Here is a 16,697-nt window from a genome sequence, read left to right on the forward strand (position 1 = left end):
ATTCATACATAATATATAATGTAATTCCACTAAAGAAGAGACTTGATGATCACAAAAAGTAGGTAGGGATAAATCAACAATATCAACACCAGTATCAGTCACATCTCCCTCAGAAAAGCTTTCTTTAAAGTCTGTATATTTATGTTGGGAAAATACCAACAAATCCAGTCATACCTGGTCCAGGTGCTGCTTGGTGCAATTTTGTTGCAGGATGGGGATGAGCGGTAGGTGATTGTAGCATTGCCGTGGCAACTACCGTCTGGGAGGAGAACACATGCTTTGAACACGCCTTTGTTATCAGCACTGGGAATGTGGAACGTTACTTTCACACCAGTGTTGTCCCACACAGGAGATCTGATCAGAGGACACAGGATGACAGAGAGACAGAAACCAGTTAATCTCACTGAGATCAAGACCCACTTTTTTTGGAGGGAAATTATTAAAGGGACAGTTCACCCTAAATCCAAAATACATCATTTTCCATTGCCAAATGCCATTCAGAGTCTAAGTATAATCGTATTGCTAGTCAACTGACTCACTCTTGTGGAGTGCAGTCCATGTCCGCCTGGATCCTCACTCTGGTCACATCACTGAGGTTATAACCCGACAACACCGCATGGTTTCTGCCATAGAAAGACACAACGCTGGGAGTGATGGAGGAGATCTCTGGTCCCTGACAGTAAAACAAACAGAAAGATTATGAGTTTTAAACCATTACCTTTTTCTGACCTTTTAATCTTTACTGAATGTGGATGAGGTGAGCATCAGAGGAGAAATGTGTGTGTGAGAACTGAGGTTCAGACTTACAGCAAAGGTCATTCCTGAGTCCATCTTTTGGCAAACACTGTACTGCAAGAGGAAGTGAAGAGAAGACATTCAGCAGGTTTACATGATATTCACTGTACAACACTACTGAGAGTTGATTTATCACCAGAACCTCCTCCAATCACATCACTCCTGTTCTTCAGCAGCTTCACTCACTCCCTGTTAAATACTGCGTTGACTTTAACATCTTACTCCTCATCTATAAGGCCATCCCCAACCTAGCTCCTCTGTACCTCTCTGAATTCTTGCACATCCACAACCCCATCTACACTCTCACGTTTTCCTTTTCAATCCACCTCACTGTCCCGCCAGCCCAACTGACCACCATGAGGTCTAGAGCCTGTAGCCGCTCTGCCCCTGCCTCTGAAACTCCCTCCCACAGGACATTCATAACATCAACTCTCTCTTCACTTTCAAATCCCACCTCAAAACTCAACTCTTTCAAACAGCCTATTCAGTTTGACTCCCGTCTGTCGAGCCACACATATCCACTACTTAAACTGAATTTAATTCACTGTAAACTTGTTTTGCTGATTATTTATTATATTGTTATGAAAGACCGACCAGACCAGACTAGGATTTGGCAGAATTTCAGTGTTGTTTACAGTCTTCAAATTTACAAACATCTTAAAATTAATGTGGAGCTTTTGCATTGATGTCCAAATGTTTCACTTATAAACATGTCTGGGAAGCTTATGTTAGATAAATACATAAAACATGCATAATTACATCCCCCACTCCTTGATTTGCCCAGGAACAGCTGTTTGTGCTCCAGCCACATCCAGCCTCAATACACTGCCGACACCTGAGGAGAAACAGATGTATCACCGATTATTGTTGATAACACTCATATATGATACTAATTACTTGACAAATCACCAAGACCTCATAGTCCAGCTGCAGCTAACCATTACGCTGTTTCATCCACTCTTGATGTTCATTTCAGTGTTGGCATAATAAGGGCTTAAAATACTCTGAAAACTTTTTTAAATCAGTTATTGTTTTCCATCATTCTCCCAAGTGACAGGTGAATTTGGTATATCCAGTGTCCAAGTCAGACATTTTGTGCAATAGGGGCACCCAGTAGCTCAGTGGTTAGAGCAAGCATCCCGTGTACAAAGGCATTGTCCTTGTCACAGCAGCTGTGTGTTCAGTTCCAGCCTGCAGCTCTTTGCTGCATGTCATCCCCCCTCTCCCCCTTCATGCTTAAATTTATCCGGTCTCATAAAAGCAAAAATTTAAAAAAAATACATTTTGTGTACATGCTTAGTTCCAGAGGAAATCCTCTCATATTTCTATTGACACATTTGAGTGAGACTTTAACTCACACTATGAGAGGAACAGCTCTGCACTCTTATTTCAAACACAAGCTGCTGCCCCATGTCAACTAATAAAACTGCATGTGAACAAGACCTTAATCTAAAATCTTCAGATAGCATTTGTGTCACACACACACTTAAACAGTTCAAATCATACTCATATCTCCAAAACAAGATGAACTAAAATTAACCCTGAGGTGCATTCTATCTGACAAATGCAAACGTGCCCCTGCCTCACTCTTTCATATGTTCTGGTCATGCTTTCACCTAAATTATGGAAATTAGTCTTCCACTTTCTCTGAAATCTTACAATGTTGCATTGAGCCTGACTGCTCTCTTTGGCATTCACACATTACAATTAATTTGACCCAAAACCAAACAAGGTATGCTAGCCTTCACATTCTCACTGACTCTACTAACTATCTAATTTAAACAGAGAGATGTTTCCTTCCTCTCATTCCCACAAGATAAGGGATGTTATGCTATATTTCAAACTTTAAAAACTCAGGCCTAGTCCACATGTACAAGAATATATTTTTTAGACATAGCTTTTTTTCATGCATTTTGGCCTTTCATCTGCATGCAAACTGAATTTTAGGTCACTGAATATTGACCTTCTGTAAAACTCGAGGCAGCATTTTAATTTGGCGGACATAAATAGTGCTGGCTCTAACATATCTAAAAGGACCATTTTTGTGTATTAGAAATTATCTGTCTACTTAGATTTCCTGAAAATGGTAGAGCACTTACAGGACAGAAGTTGGCGGTCCCCTGATGTCAGAGCAGTTGAATAGCCTCAACTGATGCGACCATTGTGTCGTCCCAAGTCTCAGCCTAACTGTGATGTGCAGGCCTGATGATTCAAAAATAATACATCAAATTTTAGAGTCTCAGTCAGAATGCTGAGCAACACACTTTTTTATGAATTGTAACAATTCACTGTGAGACAACACAAAGTAGTCAACATTTTCATCTCATAGGATTCTTGTGACAGTGTCATCGATCATCAGGTATTTCATTCACTGGATTATTATATTTATCAAAAGTCACTGACCTTCAGCAGGAAGTGGTTTGTTTGAAAGTGGGCAGCTGCATTGTGGAAACTGTGGGGGAGGATTTTTCCAGAGGATGAAACCACTGGGACTTGATGAGCATTGACAGTTAAAGTTAGCTCGTGCCATCTGGCCCACAGTCAGGTGTGTCTGGATGTTAAGTGTGAGCTGAGAAAGGAAGGATGTGAGTGTTTAAAAGAGAAATAACTGACAGTCACAACTGACTACAGGTAAAAGCTTATCTGTACCTGGTCAGTGTCGTCCTTTACAACTCTGTGGGAAACCATTTTGTGTTGAAAATCATCAGGAATGGATAACCAGTCTGAATCTTGGCAGTCGTCTTCAAATGTGCATCTAGGAAGAGAAATTTATGTTTTAACCATGTTTGTAATTGTTTGAAGGGGTCAACTGCAGATGTTGTTTCCCTGACCTTCTTTTAGAGCCACACCAGATGCAGTATGGGTCCTGAGCAGACCAACAGTCCTGCACATTTGTGTATGTGCTGCACTTTGACACAGGCACACGCTTCATCTAGAACATCACACAAACACAGCAACTTAGCAACACTTACGTACATATGACATTGTGGTTATTTAAAAAATGTGGAAAAAGTCAAACAGAGCCTCACAGGTGTTACAGGTTCAGAACACCTACCTGGTTTTGAAATGGCAGGTACACATGTTTAAGGTCCACTTGATCCAGATGCATTTTGGGAAACACTTTGTGGTCATCGTTGGCCCTGTAGAGCACCGTGGGACAGGTGGTGTGATAGTTCTTGTCCACAGCAAGCTGACAATGAAAATGTAGCTTTGTTATGTTTATCACATGACTTGACTCAAGTCTGACTCAAGTTGCAAATTACATGACTTGAGACTTGACTTAGACTTGAGATGGTTGAAGGGACTTAACCTTTTTTCATTTAATGAGTTCACTGTGTGTGAGAGTGTTTGTGTGTGCGGTTGCTGTGCGGTTGCTGTGCACTCCCACACGCCATGAGATATCTTCCTCTCACACCACTGTGGCTCAGTGAGTTATTTTGCCTCCCCCTCCTGCTCTGCTCGCATTTTGAGACTTTTCGGAGCATGATTAATTTCCCTGTCTCTCACAGCAGCAGGTGCTTTATGTGAGTGGAGTCTTTCACCCTGTCTGTTCAGACAGGGCCTGGAGCAGGAGAGGAAGTATTTCAATCCTTTACTCTACCATACCACTACCTGAATATTATACTGTGTTGCAAAGTCCTGCATTGAAAATGTTACATAAAAGTATAAGTATGATCAGGAAAATGCACCTAAAAGTACTAAAAGTTAAACTACTGTACTGAGAAAAGCGCCCCCTGTGGCTGTTATACTATTATATATATGATGTCATCTAATGACTCTGACTCATGCATTAATGTAAAAGCAGGATTTTACTGTTGTAGCTGGTTGAGGTGGAGCTGATTTTGAATATTAACCAATGATTATTATTTCAATATGGATTAATCTGCTGATTATTTTCTCCAATAATCCAATGATTATTTGGCTCATAAAAATTATGAAAATAAAAAGAAATGGTGCCACAGTCACTGAGAAGTGATACCTTCACAGTGTTTGTTTTGTTGAACTAACAGTCCAAACCTGAACATTCTTACCAACACATTACAATTAAGAAAAGCAGCAAGAAATCCTCACATTTGTGAAACTAGAACCATGAAATGGTTTTGCATTAAAAATTGAGCAGGGACTCAAATTGCTTGATTTTCACCACACTAACTTGAGACTTCAAGGTTAAGACTTGAGACTTGTTTGTGACTTCCACATGTGTGACTTACTCCCACCTCTGGTTTTAGGTGCGAGACAATGCTGAAGTGGAAAGAAGGGACTTTCAGGAATACCCCACTTAAACTGGCATTTTGAAACGTCAGTACCATTCCTACACACAATGAGACCCAGCATATTTAATTCTATTAAAATCTGTTTTTGACTTTTCATCACTGAAATGATTCTGCCTGTGAGAACATCACACTTCTTCTGCAAAGTAACCACTAATACCTGCAACTTCTACAAACAGACTGTACACCAAACAAGATTAGTACTAGTAAACAGTTACATTTCCTGCCACAATAAATTTACACGGTGACTGTTAAAGTACTGTAGATGTAATTAAGTAATTAAGTAAGTAAGTAAGTAAGTAAAATTTTTACATCTGTGAGTTTGTAAAATAAATTAATGGAAAAAAATGTAGCAAATGGGGGTTATGAATGATCTATTTCCTTAATTGTGCTCATTTCAAGGTTATGATGTCAATAGCTCACTCATTCACGAATATATTGACATAAAAACCACCTCTGATGTGTCTTCGACATTCCCTCAAAACTTTCACAGCTGGTGTGAGATGAGACAGAGATTGCCCAGAGCAAAACCCTTAGCATCATTATCAATGACCTGTTGCTTAAATATGCGCATTTCAAGGTTGTAATTTCAATACTTGCTCACTGATGAATCTACAACAAATCAGTTGTCACCTGTCTTTGAAAATCCTCTCACAACTTTCCCAGCTGGTAGTTTGTGGAAAACCAAATCTCTTAGCATCATTATCAGTGACCTATACCCTTAAATATTGACATTTCAAGGATGTGATTATAATAGCTTGATCATTTGTGAATATACTGTATTGACGTCAAATCACATGTCATGTGTCTGTGACATCCTGTCACAACTTTCACAACTTTTAGTTTGTGGAAAAGCCCTTAGCAAATGTCTTGGCATCATTATCAGTGGCCTATACCCTTAAATATTGACATTTCAAGGTTGTGATTTCGATAGCTTGCTCATTTATGAATGTATTGTCGTCACATCACATGTCATGTCTCTGTGACATCCTGCAACAACTTTGCTAGATTTGCTGAGAGCTTTTCCACAAACTACCAGCTGTAGGATATTCAAAGGCAAATGACATGTGATTTGTTGTCAATACATTCATAATTAAGCAAGTACTGAAACTACAACCTTAAAACATGCATATTTAGGAGCTTATTGGAGCCTCCAACTCATGGTTGAAAAAGACCAGCTTCCTTTCACCTTTAGGAGACTAATTTGACAGAACTTAAACAGTCACCACATAAATTTATTGTGGCGGGAAATGTGGCTGTTTACCAGTACAGATCTTGTCAGATGTACAATCTATTTGTAGAAGTTGCAGGCGTTAGTGGTTACTTTGCAGAAGAGGTGTGATGTTCTCACAGGCAGAATCATTTCAGTGCTGAAAAGTCAAAGACAGATTTTAATAGAATTAAATATGCTGGGTCTCATTGTGTGTAGGAATGATATTGACATTTCAAAATGCCAGTTTAAGTGGGGGATTCCTGAAAGTCCCTTCTTTCCACTTCAGCTTTGCCTCGCATCTAAAACCAGAGGTGGGAGTAAGTCACACATGTGGAAGTCACAAACAAGTCTCAAGTCTTAACCTTCAGGTCTCAAGTTAGTGTGGTGAAAATCAAGCAAGTCAAGTTGAGCCCCTGCTCAATTTTTAATGCAAAACCATTTCATGGTTCCACTTTCACAAATGTGAGGATTTTTTGCTGCTTTTGCTTTTAATTATTTTCATAATTGTAAATAGGTCATTTATAGCCATCATTTGCTAATTTTTTCAATTATTTATTTTACAAACACAGATGTGAAATGTTTACAGGTTGCCACTCTGTAATGGCAGTGGTTTAAGAATTCTATGTTGAAATACAAATATGTTTTTGAATACGCTCAACTGCATCCCGATTTCTGATTTTCCAACATATCAAAAAATTAGCAGAAATTGAAGCTTGATTTGCAGCTATTGAACATAATAGTCTCTGAAGAATTGTAAATATCAAACAGGCTATTACACTTACTCCTGTGTAGATCAGAATCCCATAGCTATGAGATAAGGTGTCACATTTTTTTAATTCACTGAATGCAACACACTTCCGCAACTGTCTTGTGTTCAGCAACGATTGCGAGATCCTGATCTCTCGTGGTTACAAGATATTTTCTCGTAATTGTGAGATGAGGTGTCAGATGAGGTGAATTTTTTTTTTTTATTTGGTGAATGCAATGGGCCTCCATACAAGAGCAGTTAACTGGTAAGAAAATAAATATTTTTTACGTCACTTTCAAGTTACTCTGTTTACTATTTATTAATCAGAACAAAGTATGTTACTGAATAATTGGTCTTGTTAGATCGATATGTTTTTCAATAATGAATACAATAAAGATCACTTAACTTTTTGTACACACCTTAATGAGCTGCCCATCTCCCGTCCCAATGAAGAAAACCATCCAGGCCTTTTGTGTCACAGCCAGCACAGAGGTCATGTTGTTCTGCTTGAAGAGAACTGCCTTTGGCTTCAGTGTCTTTGGCTGAGAAACACAAAAAATATTGATCATCAGATTAACATCCAACAGGTATTTTTGGATTCCTGAAAAAGAACGTAAGTATTTAGGGAACTTGAACAAGGTAAAGATTGTTGAAGTGAAATTAACTGTCATGCTTATTCATTTTTTTGTTTGAAGAGGGTTGCAACATGAGGCACTGCCATATGTATTCATAAGATTAGCTTGATCTTAGGTGGACGCAGTTCAAGAAAACTAAATCAGTGTTGCTTAACAAATAGCTTCAGTAAGCAAAACTTTCCTCTAATATGCTGTCACCAGCAGACAAGCCTGCACTTTGAAATAACCTTATTTTTAATGCTTGTAATTATGTAGAAACTTCCCTGGAGTAAAACTTTAGTCGTGTAATTTATTTATTTTATTTATTTAACCTTTATTTTACCAGGCAGATTGCTTGAGATCAAATGATCTCTTTTACGAGCAAGGCCTGGCCAAAATGGCAGCAGCTTACAAAACATAATAAGACACACATAAAGAAAAAGCACAGACATGAAAAAAGAGAGAAAGGCCAAGAGTCATATGGAGGGGTTATGCCCTACAAATACAGTCCGGTGGGGGAAGGGGGAGGAGGAGGAGGAGGAGAGGGCTGGATGGGGACAGAGAAGGCTGTAACAAAGTTCATGTTAAACAAAAACAGTGAAAAAACAGTGCACCACAATACACACTAAAAGAACACTTATGTGATGATGATAAAATACTATGCAGTAAAACATTTACACACACCAAAATTTGCCATTATAAAGCCTGTAAGCCGAGTTTTAAAATCATTAATGGTGATAAGTTCTTGCAATTTTAGTGATTTTTGAAGACTGTTCCAGGCAGAGGGAGCAGAGTACATGAGTGCCCTCTTCCCAAACTCAGTACGAGTTCTGGGGACAGAGGCAGATAGAAAGTCCAGAGAGCACAAACTGTATGATGGATTTGATGTAAAAGTGAGGTAGGTGCAGAGGTATGAGGGGAGTAGTCCAATAATTGCTTTATAGATGAAGGTGTACCGGTGGGGAAGCTTGCCAGCAGACAAGGACAGCCAGCCTACTTTAGATTACAGAGTACAATGATGGGTGAGTGATTTACAGCTGGCAGCTTAATAAGGTATTGAGTCTGCAATTGTTGTTTTATTTCAAAATAAGTTTCCTTGCATTATTTTTCTAGCTTCTTGGAACTTTGCTCACACATTTCATTTTTAAAGCACTTTGTAAACTGTTATGAGAGTATGAAAAATATTACAATTATTATAAATAGGCTTTTATGGTCATTAGCCACAGACATAGACTTACTGAATTTCATTAGCCTACATTGTTCCCATATAGAGGGGAAGATTTTGTCAGTGCGTGAAATGAGTCCATTTCATGTTTCTACTTTTGAAACTTTGACACAGAATAATGAAGTGATGTGTCTTTCTGTAGATGCTTCATGATCACACATTACACTGCTGTAACAGGTGGAAACAACAACATGCGCTATCACTCAAAAATCTATTTATAACACAACGACCCACCGTCGTTCCTTTGCCAGGGCAGACAGTACTACAGAAGTCTGGATCTGCATCTTTGGCTCCGGTGAGATCCGGGCTGATGTCAAACAGCAGCAGCTCGGTGTTGGTTTCTCCTCCGTCCACACTGAACACGCCGCTCCAGAGCACCGGCGGCCCACCCGGGATCACCGCGGAGGTGATGAGTCTGCTGTCTTTACCATCATCAGAGACACGGAGAGTCGCGCCCCGCAGCGATTTGAGAGTCTCCGTTTTGCTCGTTTTGCCCTCGAGCCAAATGAGACGGATGGTGTTGCTTTCTTGATTTAAAGGCAGGTTGGAGAAAAGATAAATGATTGAATTGATCTGAAATCCACCCACAAACTCCACATTGCCATCCGTGTGCCTGCGTTTGATTACAGGGGCAATGTACTTGTCAGAGTAAGACAATATACCTCTGTCCTGTTTGTTATTCGTATTATGAAGGAACACCGCTCCTAATACTGGGCAGCCGGTCTCTGTGGGTTTGCCTTCATTTTGCTCTATGGCACTCAGAATGTAAGTCTCGTTAACTGTCTCCTCCACATCCACCAGGAAGCCGACGGACGCGCTGCTGCGCCACGGGGATCCCACCCTGGCGTGCTCCTTGTACTGTACGTTTGAAATGTTCTTCAGGTCCAGCATCTCGCAGTAACCGCAGTCGATCACACCGTAGCTGATCAATCTGTCCTCCTGAACAAGCGGTAATAACACGTTGACGCTGAAAGTTGCGTTCCACTTGTCCGTCTCAGAAACCCTAGAAAACACAGCATCGTTCGTCTGAAAACTTCCCTTCAAGATTCCTCTCTGGGTCAGACTGTGGACCAGAGTCAGGTCGTGTCTCAGCTGGTACAGCCTCTCCTCTGTGGCGATGTAAACCGTGTCGTTGGCCACGGCGAAGTGGCGGATGTCTCCATCGAAAGTGAAGCCTGCATTCTCCTCCAGACACCGACCCGGTTCTCCCCAGAGAATAAAAAGCAGACCAGGCAGCAGGATCATCTTCTTGCTGTGGTGGCAGCCAAACGCTCACACACTGACGTTCTTCATGGCACTGTGCTCTCCTCCACAGTGTCGTGCGTAAAAGCGCAGCGCGCGTCTGTTGAAAAGAGAAGTGCTGAAAGTGGGAGGGAGCGCGCCCAGCGAAACCAAAAACTGACAGACATTATAATTATTTCTGTGTAATGATTTGGAACCTGCTTTCACTCAGCTGAATGTGTTCCGTTGTTACCATGTTGTCAAACAACGCCTACAAAGTTTAAGTCTGTCCACACAACCCGTGTACGCAGTGATACGAGTTGCAGGCGATAACCAAACGTTTGACAAATTCACACTGTGTAGTAAATCCGCATGAGTGGTTTGCATTGCGTATTTGATGGTCATTCAGCATCTACAGGTCGTTAAACATCCCCCGTTTTAGAAAAAAGTGACGACAGGTTGCAGCATGATTGACAGTCGGTTACAGCATTAGGCCTATCGCCTAACCGGGCTTTGAAACTGTAGCATTGCTACTGTCTGAATGGTCACACTACAGTACAACAAAGATGATATCTAATGATGTGTGGGTGACATCTAGTGTCACTTTTGGGAATTTATTTTTTCATGTTGAATGTCACTGGCCTACTACATATTGTGGAGAAAAATGATCAGCCAGGCTAAATATGAAAACAAATACTGAATCATTCCAGGGAAGAGAGAAAAGATGCAAAATCAAATTCAAAACAATCCTAATTCATTATTATATAGGCCAGCCATTGCACATAGGTCTATTTAATTAAATTGCCAAAAATTTGGCATTGTTCCTACAATAGAACTTTGAGGTAAGACATGTTGTCAGAACAGACCTGATGACTCTGTGGTTTCTATGATGTCTCCAGGTACATCGTTTCCACATGATCATCATCATACAAACCCTACCTGTGGAGTAGTATATAGGTGGAGGACCAGAGGGTTAGCCCAGGTGATAACAGACCACAACTGTTGCCAAGTCTTGGGGTTGTCACCATTCATCAGGAAGCCACTCATTATGCCTTGACTAGTCACTGGAGATACCTCCGACTGGGAGTATACATACAATAAAACACATTGCTGTTAAGGACTTAAATCCATGTATGTTATGCTCTTTAAAATTCAGATGTTCTTTAACATTTAATAAAACACACAAGGCTCACCTCCAGTATCTTTCTCTTCTTACCCTCCACCCTCTCCCCTCTCTGACTGGTCAAGATGGAGCAGCAGGCTTTACGCACTTTGTTCAGCTTGTTACCTTCATACTCTAAAGCCACTTTATGGTCTGAACACTTCCAGCACACCACCTGGAGAGCAGAGAATCCATCAACGCGGTCTTGTCCCAAAAAATGTTTTGTCTGTGTTGTGTGTTCCTCAGTCTGTTAAACACTTGCACATCAGCTGGGACGTTTTACAGAGTTTTCTGAATACATTTACATACACATACCCTTTTGAAATGTTATCAAACTGTTTCTTCTACATTGCGCTCCTTAGAAGACAATTTGAAGGATTTGTTTTTCTTCTGAAACACATCAGTGGCTTCCTGAATAACCTGCAAACAAAATGGGTTTTGAAAACTCAGTTGATAGTATAGATCATTTCTATAATCCATGTAATATTTACTGTTGCACCAAACACTAAATAAGATATCCCAGTACCTTTATCCACTCATTTCTGTCTTGTTCAGAATTTAAAAACAAAAAAGAAGTAATTTAGACTGAAATCAAACACCACTTCCCAACTCAGACAGTTTCAATTTAATGTAAATATCACATTAATGTTATTCTCAAATATATGTCTTTTGTTTGCAGTTTGTGTAGACAGTCATGTTTAATATATGTTTTTAAAGGTGGGCCCTAGGAAGATTAGCTGTAGCACGCAGCTAATGTGGATCCTTACAAATAAACTAACAAATAATGTGTTGTCTAATAATAAATTTGTTGTTCAAAAACAAATTTACAGGCAGACGACTTTCCTGTCAATGAACAAATAAAAAAGCACCAACAGCAGCTCAGCTGGTATGTTACACCTTGCTTTTACTACGCACACACACCTGGCCTGCAGCTCAAGTGTCTGCTCCTCTCCAGTGACCTCAAAGGTATATGGGTGGTCTTCGTCGGTGAAGTGCTGAACTTCGGAGTCCTTCCTTTAAAAGGGTCCAGTGTGTAGGATTTAGTGGCAACTTGCGGTAAGGGTTCCAGAATTGCCACCAAGCGAAACTTCTCCTATGTGCCAAACATATAGGAGAACTATGGTGGCCGACACAAAAGGCTCTATCTAGAGCCAGTTCTGTTTTGGGCTACAACATGGCAGACTCCTTGGAAGAGGACCCCCTCAGTACGTAGATATAAATGTCTCAGTTGTTTAAAATAATCTTGTGACCAGGATATTTACAAATCCCAACTGTATGATTTTCAATACCATCAAAAACACAGATGCTCATCTTTCTGTTAAATTCATACCAAGGTGCTGTATTACAGATGTATTTAGTGAGCGTCACTCACCACCAGACGTCAGTGGCTACTGGTGGAAAAGGCAGCTGAGCTGAAATGAATGGTGACTGTGAGTGGTGTTAAGCAAGAGTTGGTGATTGTTGGAACATTATAACTAACTAAACAACTATGAAGACTAACCAAGGATATTTTGGTGATGGTGAGACAATCAAGTCTTAGTTCGGTGAAAGAGAGAAACTTGGATTCAGAAGTTGCAGTTGTGTGGCAATAAAATAGACAACTCAGTTAAAAATCAGGATATGCATTCCAACATAAGTACATTTTTAGGGGAGACTTAAACACAGACAGTGACTCAGACAGCCTTCTATCTTCAGGCAGGTCATTCCAGAGCCTTGGGACCCTGGTTGCAAAAGCTCTGTCCCCCCCGTCCCCCCTAGAGTCTAACCACCACCAGTTTTACAAATTACTTTAGAGACTCGGAGACAACATTCAGCACTAAATAGAGCACTAACACTCCCACAGAAGCTTGTCGTTGTTAGACGGGTCTCTAAGTTAATGGTTCCCAACCTTTTTTCTTAAGGGACCCCTTTTCTATCATGGAGTTAATTGACGACTCCTGACTAAGTGACATATTTTATGGATATTTCATATTATATTCAATGCAGAACAATAGCAGCACAGAACAAATAAAATCAATGTATAGGAAACCCTGGGTTACTGTATGAAGTAGCACATATGCCTGTGGTTGTCTGGTGAAAGGGACTTGTTTTTTCCACTTTCCAGATTTCTGCCTACCCCAGCTTTAAACAAACAATATAAAACATGTTAATTAGTGAGCTTAAGAAGTGCCAGTAGGCTGATTTGTTACAGTCTTTTTATTACCTTCTACCTTCTTTTGACCTATGCCAAGCTAAGTTAACCAGCTGCAGCTTCATATTTAAAGGACAGAAAATAAGTGTGGTATCAATCTTCCCATTTGGCTCTCTGCAAAAAAATGAACTATCCTCAAAATGTCAAAATATTTCTTTAATGTTTTCAATTTTCTTTGAGCTCAAAAGACACTACTTTGTGTCAGTCTCTAACCTCTCAGTTGTGATTTTAAAAGGCAGAGTGAGGTTTTTAAAATATCTTCGACAAGTTTTAGCGTCCCTTTTGCAAAAAAAATAAAAAGGAAAAAGTTACTGTCATCTTAAAAATAAATGAATGGCCATATTTTGGATATCTTGTAAGGGTTCTTGTTAAGCCTTACACCAGGAATCATTTGCATTATAGATGCAATATGTGTATGTGTGTGAGAGAGGGACTGACAAAGGCCGGTCTCAAGACATGCAGGTAAAGTCCAGGCTGCATCAGGGGAAAGAGATTTCACTGCAGTAACCCAACAGGCCAACTGTGCCTACCAACATTCAAAATCATGCACACACCAAGTGGCATTACACTCACAAGCTGACAAGGGAACTTAAATAGCATTTATCTGTTTAAACCAGGTACAGGAGGGATGCTAATACCCTTACCAGCTACCCGGGTCACTGTCTTACAGGACACTTTGAGACTTGCTAATGTGTTTTTTTCTGGTTGGTTTGAACACTGAAGAATATCTGACATATTGCAAAACATTCACATTGTATTTGTATAGTGTTTCCAAACGATAACAACTCATATCCATTCTTTTATTGCCACAAACTCCATTACAACTCACTAGCCTGTCTATGGTGAGAGCAACAGCAAAAGGGACTAGTAGCTCAACTGGACAGGTCACTTTTTATACACTAACAACTGCAGTTTTACGTTCATTATGCAGCCTACATTACAGGTAGAGCCAAAATAGGCCTACTACTCGATTATTTTTATTGTTTTGTATCATTATTTTGATTAAAACTAATGTCTTAATTGATAGCCAACGTCACCTTTGTGTGATGCGTCACAGTCCACCGCAGTAACTTTGACATCTTTGACTTGACAAACCGCCACTCGGCTGAGCTCCTGCATGTCTTGGCTGCAGTTCGCAGCCAAGCTGTTCCTCTTCTTCAAGTCAAACATTATTTCCAAGTAGCCCCGGTCCAAAGTTTAGCTAGCTATTTCTCAAGAAAGAGATAAACTAGCCTCCAGCGTCTGATATTCCCCATTTCACGCGCTCAATTACCACCAGCTGTTTGGTTTGACAAGCCCCGCCTCCCAGCTAAATCCCCACACGCCCCCTGAGAGGCCCGCCGGACACACTGACCAATCAGCTGGAGTTTTCTGTGATGTAATCTGAGCAGTTATGTGTCTTCATTTTAAACCTGATTGAGAAAAATTATTGTAGTCTCTCTATTAACATGCATTGCAACGACAATTTATGGTAATATTACTGTTTTTATATCTCCTCATTTTATTTCTTGACTGTGGTCAAGCGTGTTGAAATATCTCTTAAGATTTTTTGAGTAGCCAAGTACAGAAGCGTATTGCATTCACTTGGCAAATAAAAAAAGCCATGTTTTTCGGAGTATTTTTTTCTGTTTTTCGGAGTAATTTATTTATTTTTCTGTTTTTTGGTGTAATTTTTTCTGTTTTTCTGAGTAATTTTTCCCTGTTTTTCCTGGTAATTTTTTTTCTGTTTTTTTGTGGTAATTTTTTTCTGTTTTTAGTGGTAATTTTTTTCTGTTTTTAGTGGTAATTTTTTTTTTCCTGAAGGAGGAGATGAGATACTTAAAAATCTCGCGAGAAGCTCCCACCTGGCACCTGCAAGTGACCCCTGCATCCATGGTGACTCCTGCTCATGGATGTATTTTGCATCTGTGCTGCTGCTCCTAGACAATTTCAACTACGGGATCAATAAGGGTAAGGCACGTAATTAGTTACACACAGGGTAACTAATTACGTGCCTTACCCATGATGGAAAAAAAACTGTTAGCTTAATGTTACCTGACAACTGAAATCATGCCCATACACGTTTCTCAGCTAACGTTGTTACAACCTGTTACTAACCTAACCTGTTCATTGAGCGATAGGCCTACACTAGAAGGATGCAGTGGAAAACATAGCTAGATTATCATACCCTGTGTGGATGCAGGGGTCACTTGCAGGTGCCAGGTGGGAGCTTCTCGCGAGATTTTTAAGTATCTTGTCTCCTCGTTCAGGAAAAAAAAAATACCACAAAAAACAAACAAAAAAAATACTCTGAAAAACAGAAAAAAATTACCAGGAAAAACAGGGGGAAATTACTCAGAAAAACAGAAAAAATTACTCAGAAAAACAGAAAAAATTACTCAGAAAAACAGGGCTTTTTTTATTTGTCAGGTAAATGCAATACGCTTCCGTAGGGCCAAGACTTTAAATCAGGTTCTTAATTAAAATTTTAAAGTTGAATGAATAGGCCCAGGCTTGAGGGAAAGGGAAAAACGACCTAATCCTCAATGAATAAAAACTAGAAAACTCTGAAATACATTCATAATTTAACAACTGCCTAAATAAATAAGATTTGAAACGAACAAATGCATCACTTTTACATAATTAATAGATAATCATATGCACAATTCAACAAATAAATAATAAACAGTGTTACAGCAAAGTTAGTAAATGTCTTCATACCATTTCTAGTCCCTACAACTCTACATTTATTTTTTTCTTTACTTCCATATTTCTAGGCATAGCTCTCAGCAATGATAATGATTATTAAGATAATAGGCCTTTATCAGAGCTAAAACGATTAATCATCATCTGTCTGTGGGTGTGTCTGTGTGTCTGTTCCACGTTTTTCTCCTCACTGACTTGGTCAATCCATGTGAAATTTGGCACAGTGGTAGAGGGTCAAGGGAGGATGCGAATGAAGCAATATTACATCAATTGGCCAAAGGGGGGCGCTATAGCAACCAACTGAAATTGCAAACTTTGAATGGGTATATCTCATGTCCCGTATGTCGTAGAGACATGAAACTTTGCACAGAGATGCCTCTCCTCACGAGGAACAAACTTGCCCCAAGAACCCATAACTTCCAGTTATATAGATTTTCCGCCATTTTGAATTTTTTGAAAAACACTTAAAATCGATCTCTTCTTAGGAAGTTTGACCGATCTGCATGAAACTCGGTGAACATAATCTAGGGACCAATATCTAAAGTTCCCTCTTGGCAAAAGTTGGAAAACTT

The 16,697-nt window shown here is 39.8% G+C and overlaps 1 protein-coding gene across 11 annotated transcripts in view; it reads right to left on the minus strand.

Moving 5' to 3' along the window:
* The window catches only part of plxnc1 (plexin C1), a 64,648-nt gene extending 54,263 nt beyond the window's left edge, over positions 1-10,385 (minus strand). Inside the window, exons 1-11 of one of the 11 annotated variants that reach the window (XM_050036229.1) lie at positions 9,101-10,385; positions 7,447-7,569; positions 3,851-3,985; positions 3,627-3,727; positions 3,445-3,550; positions 3,199-3,364; positions 2,895-2,997; positions 1,555-1,630; positions 808-849; positions 540-673; positions 175-354 (exon numbers count right to left, since the gene is read on the minus strand). In XM_050036229.1, the coding sequence (XP_049892186.1) occupies positions 175-354; positions 540-673; positions 808-849; positions 1,555-1,630; positions 2,895-2,997; positions 3,199-3,364; positions 3,445-3,550; positions 3,627-3,727; positions 3,851-3,985; positions 7,447-7,569; positions 9,101-10,111 (2,177 nt within the window). In that variant the 5' untranslated portion in view covers positions 10,112-10,385. The remainder of the gene's footprint in view (positions 1-174; positions 355-539; positions 674-807; positions 850-1,554; positions 1,631-2,894; positions 2,998-3,198; positions 3,365-3,444; positions 3,551-3,626; positions 3,728-3,850; positions 3,986-7,446; positions 7,570-9,100) is intronic. The other 10 variants (XM_050036228.1, XM_050036226.1, XM_050036225.1 and 7 more) reach the window with 10 other exon arrangements.
* Between the last annotated feature and the right edge of the window lie 6,312 nt (positions 10,386-16,697).

The sequence above is a fragment of the Epinephelus moara genome, chromosome 23 (assembly GCF_006386435.1).
Source record: "Epinephelus moara isolate mb chromosome 23, YSFRI_EMoa_1.0, whole genome shotgun sequence".
NCBI lineage: Eukaryota > Metazoa > Chordata > Actinopteri > Perciformes > Serranidae > Epinephelus > Epinephelus moara.